The sequence below is a fragment of the Athene noctua genome, chromosome 4, assembly GCF_965140245.1.
Source record: "Athene noctua chromosome 4, bAthNoc1.hap1.1, whole genome shotgun sequence".
Classification (NCBI taxonomy): domain Eukaryota; kingdom Metazoa; phylum Chordata; class Aves; order Strigiformes; family Strigidae; genus Athene; species Athene noctua.
Window position 1 is genome coordinate 20,770,046 of NC_134040.1, and position 13,450 is coordinate 20,783,495.

The 13,450-nt window shown below is 41.3% G+C and overlaps 2 protein-coding genes across 4 annotated transcripts in view; one reads left to right on the forward strand and one right to left on the reverse strand.

Annotated features, from left to right (window-relative positions):
* The window catches only part of SEL1L3 (SEL1L family member 3), a 42,994-nt gene extending 29,734 nt beyond the window's left edge, over window positions 1-13,260 (reverse strand). For both annotated transcript variants that reach the window (XM_074904617.1, XM_074904616.1), the window contains exons 1-5: window positions 13,061-13,260; window positions 8,337-8,904; window positions 6,669-6,795; window positions 3,740-3,861; window positions 2,239-2,354 (exon numbers count right to left, since the gene is read on the reverse strand). In XM_074904617.1, the coding sequence (XP_074760718.1) occupies window positions 2,239-2,354; window positions 3,740-3,861; window positions 6,669-6,795; window positions 8,337-8,904; window positions 13,061-13,129 (1,002 nt within the window). In that variant the 5' untranslated portion in view covers window positions 13,130-13,260. The remainder of the gene's footprint in view (window positions 1-2,238; window positions 2,355-3,739; window positions 3,862-6,668; window positions 6,796-8,336; window positions 8,905-13,060) is intronic.
* SMIM20 (small integral membrane protein 20) overlaps window positions 13,166-13,450 on the forward strand; it is a 34,345-nt gene continuing 34,060 nt past the window's right edge. For both annotated transcript variants that reach the window (XM_074904618.1, XM_074904619.1), the window contains exon 1: window positions 13,166-13,269. In XM_074904618.1, coding sequence (XP_074760719.1) covers window positions 13,193-13,269 — 77 coding nt within the window. In that variant the 5' untranslated portion in view covers window positions 13,166-13,192. The remainder of the gene's footprint in view (window positions 13,270-13,450) is intronic.

Sequence of the window (13,450 nt, forward strand, 5' to 3'; positions counted from 1 at the left end):
ACTTTAAGTGCCAGAATGGTTAAAGGAATTTAGATGCCCAAGAAGGAAGTCAAGATAAGATTTTCATATGCATCGGTATTGTAAAAAGTTGCCCAAGGACTCACAAACCAAAATTTTCTCAAGTGCCTAGGTACTTTTAGGGATTCATCTGCATCTTCAGATGCTCTTAATTTCTTGATGCCTCTATTTCTCAACCTCACCTAATTTATCTATTTTCTCTCAGATCATGCTGGACTAAATGTATCTAAATCAGTGGAAATAAAATAATCATAGAATCATCGAATCATTTAGGTTGGAAACGACCTATAAGATCATCAGGTCCAACCGTAAACTTAACCCTGCCAAGTCCACCACTAAGACACCTCCCTAAGCACCACATCTACAGGTTTTCTAAATACCTCCAGGGATGGTGACTCAACCACTTCCCTGGGCAGCCTCTTCCAATGCTTGACAACCCTTTTGGTGAAGAATTTTTTCCTAATATCCAATCTAAATCTCCCCTTGTCCAACTTAAGTCCATTTCCTCTTGTCCTATCAGCTATTACCTGGGAGAAGAGACCGACATCCACCTTGCTAAAACCTCCTTTCAGATAGTTGTGAAGAGCCATAACATGTCCCCTCAGACTCCTTTTCTCTAGACTAAACAATCCCCGTTCCCTCAGCTGCTCCTCATAAGACTTGTTCTCTAGATTCTTTACCAGCTTTGTTGTTCTTCTTTGGACACAAAGTGCCTAAATAAGGAGATTCTTTGTACCTTTTGAGGATCACAGCATTTAAAAACTTACTACAGGAAGACATGTCAATAAGATGGAATGGAACCACAGCTTTTATCTGTTCCAGAGAATGGGTCTAAGTATGGAAATGTTTTTAAGTCAAGTCTTATTTCCTCTTTTTTCCACAAGTGTTCATTAAACTCTTCACGGCTCCCTTATTTTGTCCAGAAGAGAAAATTTATTGACCACAGGTTTTATCTTAGGCCTGAATAAATTCACTGTGCTCTCTGGATAGTATTTTTTCTTAATTTGATCATACAAGCAATCCTCAAATTTCCAAAAAATCAAAACTAATATACCCTGTAACAATATTGACAGTAACTTCCACCATTTGCACCTGAAGCTGAGCTTCAAAATCCATAGGGTTATCCCCTTCCCATTAACTTAAATTATAACTACACTTTAAACAAGCAGAAAAAGACAGTTCTGATTCTGTAAAACACTTTTTTCACTTTTCCTTTTAACAGTATATTAAAGCATATTATATTAAAAGTAAACACATGATTCTGCCTGATTTGCTTCCAAGACAATAAATCTGCTCCCCACTTACATACTTAAAAAAAGGTGGGGCACAAAGGAACAGCTGTAGTGTGGCCTGTACATTGCTCTCTCAGTACAGCACTCTCAGATTTATCAGTCATTTACCTCATACTTTAAATTTGTTTAGTTATTCTTGCCATTAATTAGCAATTATTTTTACATTTCAGAATGTAATCTATTTAACCATTTCCAAGGAGAAAGAAGTTGAGAAATAGAGGACTAAGGTTTTTGATTATTTTCACACCTTAATATCTTAATAGCTGGAGGTTCAGACAAGAACTTGGGCAGGGAGTTTCTGTTTTCAGAGCTGCATTTGGAAGGTTTTGTGAAAAAAATCTGTGATTTGTTAAAACATAAATTATGTATTTTATCTACTACAGAGGGATACTGCAATATTTTTTAGTTTTTTAATGCTAGTCAGTCTCATGCCACTTTGGCAAAACTTGGAAACTGCACGTGCGTCCTGTTACCTAACACCTCTATGCAAGAGGCATTCTACTGTACAGAAGACCAGACACTTAAATTTTCACATGAGAATGGTAAAAACACCTAAGCCTCCAAGTGCAAAGTCCCTCAGAGCTATTCACACCATGTAACTTAAAGTATCTAGATAAGGTATCTAAGCCAGGAGTCCTGGTTGCCTGTATAGTCAGTAAAGTCTCTGGAAAACAACCATGAACCAAGATAACCACTGAATACGCAGTAATTCTAGGCACTTATCTTAACTATCTAAGTTGATTTCCCAAAGTTGGAGGGTCTGAACATCCCTGAACAATTTCTACTTTTAGATTTTTCATTCTTTTGCTATGTGAGCATGTACAATTTACAGTATTTCTCTCAGCCTCAGCTATTAAGGGGTTTGAGAGAGGCACAATCAAATTACACAAATCTCAGCCTTGATCCTGTAATTCAGTAGCACGCGTACCTGTCCACCCTTAAAAGAGAGATCAAGTCGAAACCACTGTTTCAGAGGAAGGCTGAAGCTAGTTTTCACTGCAAGGTCATCTCCTCTCATGAGGTGCATCTGAATATGCACATAACCTGACAGAGCAACAAAGGAAGAAAAAGGAAATAAACACCACAGAAATAACAACATTAAGAATGGGTTTCCTAATACATTATTGACAGTGATTCTGCCTGCTTTATCCTCTTCCTCAGCAGAAATCTGCACATTTGCCAAGCCATACATCAGCTCTCACAGAATCCCAGGGAAACATGCTCCGCATTTCACTTACACATCTCAGATGCTAATGCCCAGGCTCCGGCATGAAACCACAGATTCAAAATCACACACTAAACATAAGGCAAACAGGGAGGGTGCTACAGTTGATCTCAAGCACCAGAAAGCAGATGTGACTTGTAGCAAACAGCTGAGGGGAACAGCAGACAATGGTATCTACTTAACACTCAACTACTTGCATGTGAAAGAGCAACGACCAAGTACAAGATGACTGCCCTCCACTACTTGGACCTGCAGAAGTTTTGGTGGTTACTCATGGTCTGAGCTCTTAAAACCAGAACAGACCATTATGATAATCTAGTCTAACACTCAGAATAAAACTGGGCCTAAAACTTCTCCAAGCACACCTCTTATCAAGCTGATAATTTCCAGTTGTGCTGCCATTTCTGTTTGTTCTTCAAAGAAAAGCATACAGTTTACAAGGGATAGATTAATTATCTAGATTGGTTACAAGACAGAGAAAATAGAAATAGCAAAAATAACAGAGAGGAAACTATTAGTTGTGAAACTTGCAAAGGGGAAAAATTGTAATGTCTTATGAGAAAGCCAGGTGTTCACTTCTAAAACTCTGCACACTTGTTTCTTCTGTGAGCCTGCCAGTCAGCCCCCAGCTGCTAAATTTCATTCTCTACCAGAGGCTGAAGAGCCAGCCATCTCCTGGTAGGGATGTTCCTCTACTGCAAGTGTTGCTAGACTAAGACAGTGCTACCTCTTAACTTTTTCTGGATCAAGGAAATAGACTGTACTTGAACACTGTAATGCAGGTACAACCTTGAATCATTTGGACTTCTTCTGAGGCTATTTCAACTTGCAAAAATTTTCATGTATAGTATGTATATAAGAATTGAGAACAATATTAAAATAATACTTCAATAATAATAACAAAGGTTCTTCACTAAAATAAGACTGTTTAATCCCAGTGTATATATGTTCCTGACTTGCAAGATTCAGTCTAAGCAGACATTTTCTGAAGTTAGCTAAGACTACATGCTATCCAACTATTTCTCAGTTTTATCCTATTAATTTAGTAGCTACTTTCCTACTGAGGCACTATGGTCAAAAAGAATTTTACAAGGGATCAGTTTCACCAAATAGGTCTGATACTATATTTATAAATGTTATTCCTAGGCACAGATCTGTAAAGACTAAGTTCGGCCCCCTTCTGAAGGCTGTTAATATCCCTTACCTTCCTCATTTAGAAATACAGCAGGAGTACTATACATTTCTTTTGGATCAATAAAATAGAGTATACCACACAGATCCTTTTCACAGTGGTGGAGTAAATACAGCCAGATTGAAACGGTGAACCTGCATGAGCAAAAATAAACAAAAAATCCATGCCTGATGAGAAATCTCCCTATGTAATTTGAAAAGCATGCATTTCACTTTAATTTAGCAAACCTGTTTCATACTTGTAATCTTTAGAATAGAACACACACCCTCTGCAGTGAAAACCTTCAGAGCGACAGTAAAGACTCTAGGATCTGTGATGTCCTTTTAATCACCCACTTTTGTGGTAACAACACGAGAGGAGAGTAAGGGAGTGTTATCAGAATCAATTCCAGAATGCTGGGTCAGAGCTACTGCCAGATCCCACATCAATAGGGAACTGAAAACATGACTGAGACAGCTTGGAGCCAACTTCCCACATATGGGCTACAGTACAAAATCCTCAAATGCATGGTCTTATAATCTTGATTGCGGAAGCCAGTAAAAACTAAGCTGTGTCTCCTATACTAAATGCCAACTGTGAAAATGTGCTTGGGAGAAGCAGTTAAAAATAAATCCAGCCTTTGGGTAGTACAGATAGGTATGAATAGCTGTCACAGAACTATCACAGGATAAATAAAGGTGGAGACTGTGCAAACCATGGAGCAGAGTAAATTAAAAAAACGAAGACCTGACAACACTATCTACTTAGAAATTTGTGTACAAAGCCAGCTGAGGCACTAAATGAAGAATTTATACCACAGCATCTAATTTTAAGGAGTTCCTCTATGCTAGGCTTGATCTGCTTCAGTGCTCTTAACAGAAACTTGGCCACTTCTACTTCCACAGAAGTTAGGCCAATGCCGAACGCCTTTGAAAACTGTACCTCCTGTGTACAACCCAGCAAAGCATTACAATTATCATAATCTCTGATGAAGAAGTTCTCTTTCCTTAGTGACTTTTAGAAGGAGATACTATTTGGGTTTTGTATTTCTACAATTAAGAGAAAAAAGTCAACGTTTATAACACTTTGGAATTGGGTCAGCTTGCCTTACTTCTCTCTCAAATTGCTGAACACAGAATACCTTATATTTTCTCCTAAATTAAACCAATATAGGTTTGAAAGCCTAACACCTGCTCTCCTGCTTAAAAAAAAATTCCAGGGGTGGTGAAGTTTCCCCCAATATAGTCTACAACTTAAATAGCTAATGAAACCATATCTCCAGATATGGTACATGGGTGATATAAAAGGGTCTGTAAATCACAATCACTTGTATATTGACTGTTATGACCTACAGGCAAACACTGTACTTCCAGAAATACTGATTATTCTTATATATCGCTCTTTTCATCTTTCATCTCTGGCACTATAGCAAACTTAATGCCGCAGTCTCCATTTAATCCTTGATTGCCAATCTGAGCACGTTAACTGTTCAGGACAAATTACTTGGGACAGAGTTTGGGACAATGCTGACTCACTTCACATCCCCCATCACTGCAGAATGCCGTAAACATGGGTAATCCCTGACAGTCCCAGACTATCCTTGCTGCAGGCTGTCCACTGGTAGCTAACTCAAATGACAGTTGTCTATCTCCAGTCCTCTTTCTTTACAAATCCCAGACTGATGTCAAGCAAGTAACTTCAGTTAGATCTATCTGCTTCTGTTGACCTTTTGGTGCAGCAGGGAACCACCACTCACATACAGAGAGCTGAAGGAAAACTCTCTTCTTAACAGAGCTGCCCCAGGCTGTCACACAACTGCAACACAGAGGCAATGCTTTGCTTTAACACTGGAGACACCACCTGAAGGCAAGAGAGGGTGGGGCTGTGCGGCGCAGGTAAAGAGCTGTATAAATTCATGCCATATATTCCCAACCAGAACTTGAGTGCCTCAGCACCAGAAGCAGAATGCAGCTGGGCTGGCGAGCAAAAGGCAGCAGGCTGTGCAAATCCAGGTAGTCACTCATCCTGAAGAGGCAGGAGCTAAGAATTGCTCTGTACCTGTGACTTCAGAGCCATAGTTCGAGGGCTAGTAATTTGTATGCAACCTGTGCTATCTGGCAAGTCTCCTTTGGCACTCTTCTTGTGGTCACAGACCAAATGCAAACCAGCAGGCAAGTTCCAGTTCCTGCGATCATTTCCTATTTCTGTAATAATGTTGCTGGGGTAACAGCATCTGGTGGAAGGGAGATATATTTATATATCTCTATATATACTTTTTCCTCTAAAGTTGCAAAATATGACTGAAGAGTTGTGACAGTTTTGGGAAGGGGTAGAAGAGTAGAGAAAGATGATCTTCCCAGAGCAATTCCTCTGTAACTGAATAATGTGCAGGGGCTAAGGGGTTTTACTCCTGTGCAACTAGGAATTTACACAGCAGTGGTGGAAGGAAACAGTGTAAACTCAAGCTGGAAGACATGACTTTATCACTAGTATCACTTGTTAGCTGCAAAATAGAGCATGAATTTATAGGGAAAAAGTTGCTCCACAATGCTTGCCCTTGCAAGAAACCCTACTCTGCACTTGGTCTGAAAGTTATGTTTGAAATGCAGATCTCTTTGTAATGCAGAAAACCCCAGGCTAGCTAGTCATTGAGAGAGCAGTCTGATTATGACAGCATGTAACAGCTAACTTACCCCAACTGTGCTTAACCAGCTCAGTTACACCTACTATTGGTATCTCTTACACAGCACTGCACTAACATGCACTGTAAATATCTGAGGTTTACCTTAATCCTCTCCAAAACTGAAATCAGAGAACAGGAGGAATTGCTAACTAGTTTCGTTTTAAGCCTTTTCTCAAATTAGTAGGCAGTATTCCCTTAATCTGTGGTATAGCCTAAGAATACATTTTACAGACTTCAGTAATGGCTTACAGCCCACTTCAATTATTTGCCTATACTTACATTGGATAATCAATCTGATGTCGTCTGACTGTCTCAAGTTCTCTGTTTTCAAATTGTTCAAATTTCTTCACGATTCCTGTTTTCTCCCCACTGGAAGCGTATATAAAGTTGAGAAACTGGACACCATCTGCAAAATACAATCTTTCTTAATCTGCCCGACAACAAGTACTGATAACTAATTAATTAGCTCACACTCGTGCAGTCAAACATTTGAATCACACAACAGTTTAAAAATTAACGCAAACCTTCAGGAAGTCCTTAAACACAAGTTCACTCCCTTTTATTAAATATGTTACAGTCTTGGACTGAATATCCCACAAAAAATGAAATGGAGTCCATTTCCAGCTGGTATTAGAAACAGGCTAATTTAAATCTAAGATACTTAAGGAACCAGTTAGTAAAGAAGAAATCTTCATTTATATTATCCACTTATATCTCATCCTATCTTTGGTTGTGCCTACGTGACATTACTCCTCAGCTCTTGGACTTGCTCTGCATTTTCAGCTCTCCAGTTTACACTGTATGTATGGATAGATACCAATTCTCTTCTTAACTGATATGCCTAATCCTGTAATAAATCTGATAAAGCTGCCCCTGCTAAGAAACAGGAAAAAGATCTTCAAGGCCATGACATATCATCAGCTTTCCTAGAAAGCCCCACAAAACAAACGAAACCCAAAAATCCAAACCCCAAGCGATTTTTTTAAAAAAAGCTTGTGACAATAAATGTGAATAAAATGCTATTTTCTCCTATTTGTTGTTGATTTAATCTATAATATAATTAGATTATACATAAAATGTTTCACACTGTTGTCAGATATCACATGCTGTCTCCAGTTAAGTATTTTAGAAAGCCCCTGAATGAAGCAACATCATTGCTTGCCTGTTTGTCTTCAGAGCACTTACATGCCAGTGTAGTGAAAATAAATGACAACAATACCATTATAGGATTTTCTAAGACAGAACCCTTTAAAAGCAAATAACAATTTTCCTTTTAGGTCCTGCTCTGAATATATATTGAGGACAAAAAGAATTATCAGCAGGTGCAAAACTACAGATAGCAGACGGAAAAAAAGAAAATCACAACTCAAAGGAAATCTAGAAAGCAGAGTTGTGAGTTTCAGTAATTTATACAATTGCCAAGACACCTTTTTTAATTTAAAACTATTCATTTTTAAAACAAAAGTGCCTGCCCATGATGTACTATAAAGTTTATTTCACTACAAAGACTTAAATAAGTTTCTGAGTGTGCAGCCATCATCTTAAGGAGAAGTAGACCACCTGAGTGAGAATTATGTGTGCAAGAACTGCAGGACTGACCCTCAAACAACACAGTAAGGAACTGAACAACTCTCTCTGAAAACAAAGTAATGATGTCCACAGACATCAGTGGGTTTTAAATAAAGTTGATTGAACACACTTAGAAGGCCACACTGCTACAAATCTCCAGGCTAGCTGTGATGAAACAATCCAGTTCTGAAGGACATGATGGCTTCAGTCATTTGCAACGGTAACCCTACAGTTATGAACCTTACATATTCAACAATGTTTGTCAAGTAAATCATTCTACACAACATTTACTACAGGTATGAACTTTTTAACAGCTCACCAAAGATGCTATTTGGGTCCATTGGTTTCCTTGGGGGAAAAAAGTGACATTACACCTACCACTTTCATGAGGGCATTGAGGTATCCTGTTTGCCTGGAGCATCCACAAATAGTCAGCACCCCACTGAAGACAAACTTTGTGGTCCTTATATGGGCGTTCAAAAGGTGGAACTGCTTCTAAAAAAGTGTAATTCTTGGCAACTGCATCCTGGTAGTCTTCATTCTGCTCAACATTATAGCTGCTAACTGATTTGTGGCTAATCCATGCATATAATATCACACTGTGCACTATTATTGAGTTTCTGATGATATAATCATCTCTGTAAACCATGATGCTTGGAAATTTCAAATGTACTTGTCGAGTTCTGCTAACATAAAGGTTCTTCTCATCCTTCCATCTCCTTCTATACACTGGTACACCAGTCCTGAACTCGGAGGAAGCTACTGCTTCCAAGTTGATGATACAAGGCTTAGAACATAAATATTGAACTGAAACCTCAGAACTGTTAAGAACTTTCTTTTCTAAGATGTTTAAATGAATAAAGTCCACATAATCCATGTTTTGCTCAAGCTGCGGAGTAACTGTCGTTGTCCGTAATGTCTCCTTTCCAAAGGATGGCACAAAGTTCTGGAAAAAAACCCAAAGCCCAAACAATGTTAACCAGAGAGTCTAAGTTTACGTGACTACTAATATACTTGCAGCAGTAACAGAACACTGCAGAAGCAGAAGGTTTATATACCATACTCCAAAATACCAGGATTCTTTCACACAGCAAGTAGATGTGGATTACTGAAGAGCTACCATCAACATTATAATGGTAATAACTCCTCTATATCAAGTTCTCAAAGTTACACATGGTTCTACAAACAAACTGTATTTACAGGGTGTACCCTTCAGTCCTTCCACAAGTGGTATCCGGTCTAAGATACTGACTTACACGTCATGCTATTTACACATGATTCAAGGATCTGGCCTAAAGAGTATATACTAAAATTTACTGGCATTTATTCATCATATTGTTGTTCACTAGTACTGCTGCAGACTTAAGTTTCTGTATCTTTTTAGAAAGTTAGCTGATTTTGCTACCTTCATGCAGGTACCTGAAGGGCAGAATAACAACTAAGGCAGCTCACAGTGGTTTCCTGAAAATGAATTAAAGATCATGAGGTGTTTAGGAACTTATTATTGAAATGTTCCTATCCTGAAGACAGACATACAAATCTGAGCAGAAGGACCAGCAGGTACCTTTCGCTCAACTTTTGCTCTCTGCAGCTATGTACATTATAATATACTTTGAGTGCTTGGACATACACCAGGATTATCCTCCATGCTGAAGTTCTTGTCTCTAAGGCTTCAACCAGCTTCTTTTCCTTCTGCTCTGCAGTCAGCGTCCGGCTTGATGCACTGCCAAGTATACTGAGGATTACTTAGCTCAGAGGGCTGGCCACCAGCACAGCACTTCTGCCAGATCCCCTGATCCGTCTAAAATATTCAGAACTGGCATTTAGGATTACCAGGGAAGCTGGTTGTTAAGATTGCTTAAAATGAGAAGATCTGTCTTGGGTGACTTTTAACTTTGCTAAGCTTAAAAAAAATCAAACTGAAATTTATCTTGGATACCTACCTTGGATTGATGGCTTTTTCAATGGGAGTCTCAAGTTATTTAAAAGCTTTAGCCAGTTCGTTAGTACATTTCTAATTATCAGAATTATGTGCTGTGCACCTGGAGGACAAGACCTTGCTCATGATTAATATGGGGGTCATTAAAAATCCCTAATGATGAACTACTTTGCTTTTTATTTCTTAACAATATATTGACAGTCCTTGAGAGCTATACTGAAAAAACATCAAGTCAGCAAAACCTGTGAAGGTATAAACATTAGGAAAAGTCAGAACTAAGTTTACCTGTACTCCTTCCTTGTTACTATGATGAGGATTTTGGATTTAACTATGTGATCAAATGCTATTTTTCCCCTGGATCCCTGCCTTCTTAAAGGCCCAAAAGAGCTCTAGAGTCCCAAATAGAACACAACTGTGCATCAAGGAGATTATTTACCCCTAGACCCTGAATTTATTTAAGGCAGAAGCCGGAAGACATAACTTTTGGGTAAGAAAGCTGGGTATCATTGCTAGCAGCTGGGTAACTCTATATCACTAGATTTATTTAGTGGTCTTTCTGAAGGTGTCACTTAAACCACTTTCCACAAGAACAACTGAGTGCTCTTTATCTTCTTGTGTCCAACAAGAGACATTGGAAGCCAGATGTGCAGAACACTCAACCGTGTATAAGCACCAAGATACATGCTATAAAAACACAAAACACTCCACAGTGTCAGTACCTAAGCTTTCTACAATAAGTAGTCTCTTCAGAGTGACAGCCTTCCTCTCTGCCTCGTTTCCCATTCTATAGTAAATTGATATAGATATTGTAAAAATTATGTGTACTGAACAGCAATAGGAGGCTAGTGTCCATTGGAAAGGTTACTACCATATCATGTAGTAACACACATTCACAAATACTGATATAAAAGTTGATGAGAGGACCTTAATTTTAATACTAATTTAAATAGCCTTTGGAGTTTGACTTGACAAAGATACTATTCTTTTGTTTTCTACATTATTATTCTTTGGTTATAGATACCTCTAAAAGCATTAAAAGCACATAGCAGCAACCACAAATTATTCTAATCCTCTTGGACTTGATGGTTATCATTCACATTTCTTACATATTTTTTAATCTCACAACAAAGAGCACTTGAAAACAGTTTAATCCTTGTGATATGGGGACAATATCATCAGGAAGATGATAATATATTATGGAAGTAATGCCATGTGGTTGTCACAAAATGTAGAAGACTACCAAGCAGACACTACAAACCCTTGTGGTATCACTGTGTGCTTACCACATACACACATTTACTGTCAAAATGCACACAGCCAGCTCTCAGTTTTTTTCAGGGCTTTATTCAATACAGAGATATGGAAGCTGGCCTCCAGCAAAGACAGTGTGGGTCTGGCACAGTTCATTAACAAAGATGCAGCAGTGTATGAATGTAGCTGAAATTTTGTGGTGGGGATCCCAAGGTAGTAAGCTCTGCAACCCAAATCCAGTTTTGTAGAACAAACTCCGTGATGTTTCCTAGATCGCTTAAGCACAATGTACCATCACTACTGATGCATAAAATTAGCTTCAGCCATGCTGGTGTTACTGCATTTCCCTTAGTGCCTGTTCTGCTAACTGGGTCCCACGGAGCTACCCAGGAAACTTCTTCTATCCTTTGGTGCATAGGTATTAGTTGAGACACATGCTGCAAAAATGCATGAAGCACGTTTGGGTCTGCTGTTACACCACACCTAACAAACCCTTCAGGGGGCTCATTCGCTAAGGAGCACGGTGCAAAGACTCCTGAGCGACCTTGCATCGATGCTCACAGCTGTGGCAGAGACTGCAGACCATAAACTCTTCCAGACCGTGGCCAAGTCTCTGTTACCACTTAGTTGCCTGTACACAGTGCTCCCCAGCACACTGCATAGCATATGTATTATCTAAATGTCCCTACTCAGTGAGGAACCCTAGTTCTTCCCTCTCCGATATTTCTGACAGGGCAGCGTTAATTGTACATCAACTCTGACTACAGAGAGTGAAGATGAAAAGATTACACAATGAGTGTGATTATGAGATTTAAATATAAATGTTTCCCAGCAAAGAGGCCAGCTACGATGGATTCAAAATGTAACCATGAACTAGGCAGAGTTCAACAAGAAAGACATAGAGGCTTTGTTGTGTGGAGCAACTTAGCCACAAAAGCTGTAAAAGTTTTTTTCTTAATCTTTTCCTTAAAACCTGCTGAATCTGAATGAATTTATCCAAGTCATCCCATCAGATGTTGTGATAAAAATCAAAATGAGAGGCAATCACAACACCTGGTAGGAAAGTAAAAAATTTCAATAGTGTAATATTACAGAATGATGAGAAACCGTTCTTCCACTTGCTGGAACAAGATCGCAGCATTACTCTCCCTGAATTCACCACTGCAGAAATTCCACTTAACCCTATGAAAGTGCTCCTGTTTGCACGGAGTCTGAAGATAACAGTAGTCCTTTACCTGTGAACACCTGCCACATCATGATAGATTTTAAGACCCATGAAAAGGAAAACCAACAAAAAGGGTGCTGATCTGCTCCCAGTCATTAACACTATCGTACAGGCATAAAAGACTGTAACCAGAGTTTGTGTTTAGCAGCATAAAAGAGGAAAAAGTAGTTTAGTAGATGCCCCTAAAATGCAGTTGTTTCCGTAAGCCAGTGCAGCACCATAGTCACACGTGCACCTGTAAGCAGATGTCAGAGGCTCCCCCTTCTTTCAAACCCAGAAATTCAACGTCACCTGGCACAGAAGCTTTTTGACATTTTGATTTAACGACCTGACGTTCCCTAACTCGCTAAAGCAGGGTAACCCTGGGGGCTGCTGCCGGGGAAGCGGGGCCAGACCGAACAACCGCCGGGCTGGCTCCGCGGGTCCCGCCGCGCACCCCCCGGCCGCCCGTTCCTGCCCGCCTCCGCCCTCCGCTCACAACCCGCAGCCCCGCAGCGGCCCGGCCGAGCGCGGAGCCCCGCCGTGACGCCGCGGGGTACCGGGCAGCCCCACCCGCGGGGCTCGGCGCTCATCCGGGGGCCGCCGCCCGGCCCGGCCCCTCGCCGCGGCCACCATCTTCCGCCGCCACGGCGGCGGGCAGGGCCGGGCCGGGTCCCGGGGGCAGGTGCGGGGTCGGCCGCCACTCACCGTGAGGAGAAGGAGAAGCAGAGGGAGGCGGCGGCGGGGCGCGGCGGGGGGCTCAGCCGGGGGCCGCATGATGCCGCGGAGGCGGCGCTGCCCAGCGCGGCCGGGACTGAGCGACCGGCCCCGGCGACAAGGATGCGGCAGATCCGGCTTCCTGGAGGAGGGGCCGCCGCCCGGGCCGGGCCGCGCCTGGCCCCGCGTCGCCGCCGCAGGTGCGGAGGGGAGCGGAGGGGCCGGGCCGGGCCGGGCGACACCCGGGGGCTGAGACTCCCGGGGGGTGCCGGCCCCCCCCGGCTGTTCTGTGAGGCACCTCGGAGCCCCCCGCGCACCCCAGTACAACAGGCACCGGGCGGCGTCCCGGGAGCGGCGCGCCCCGGGCAGGACCCCGGTCCA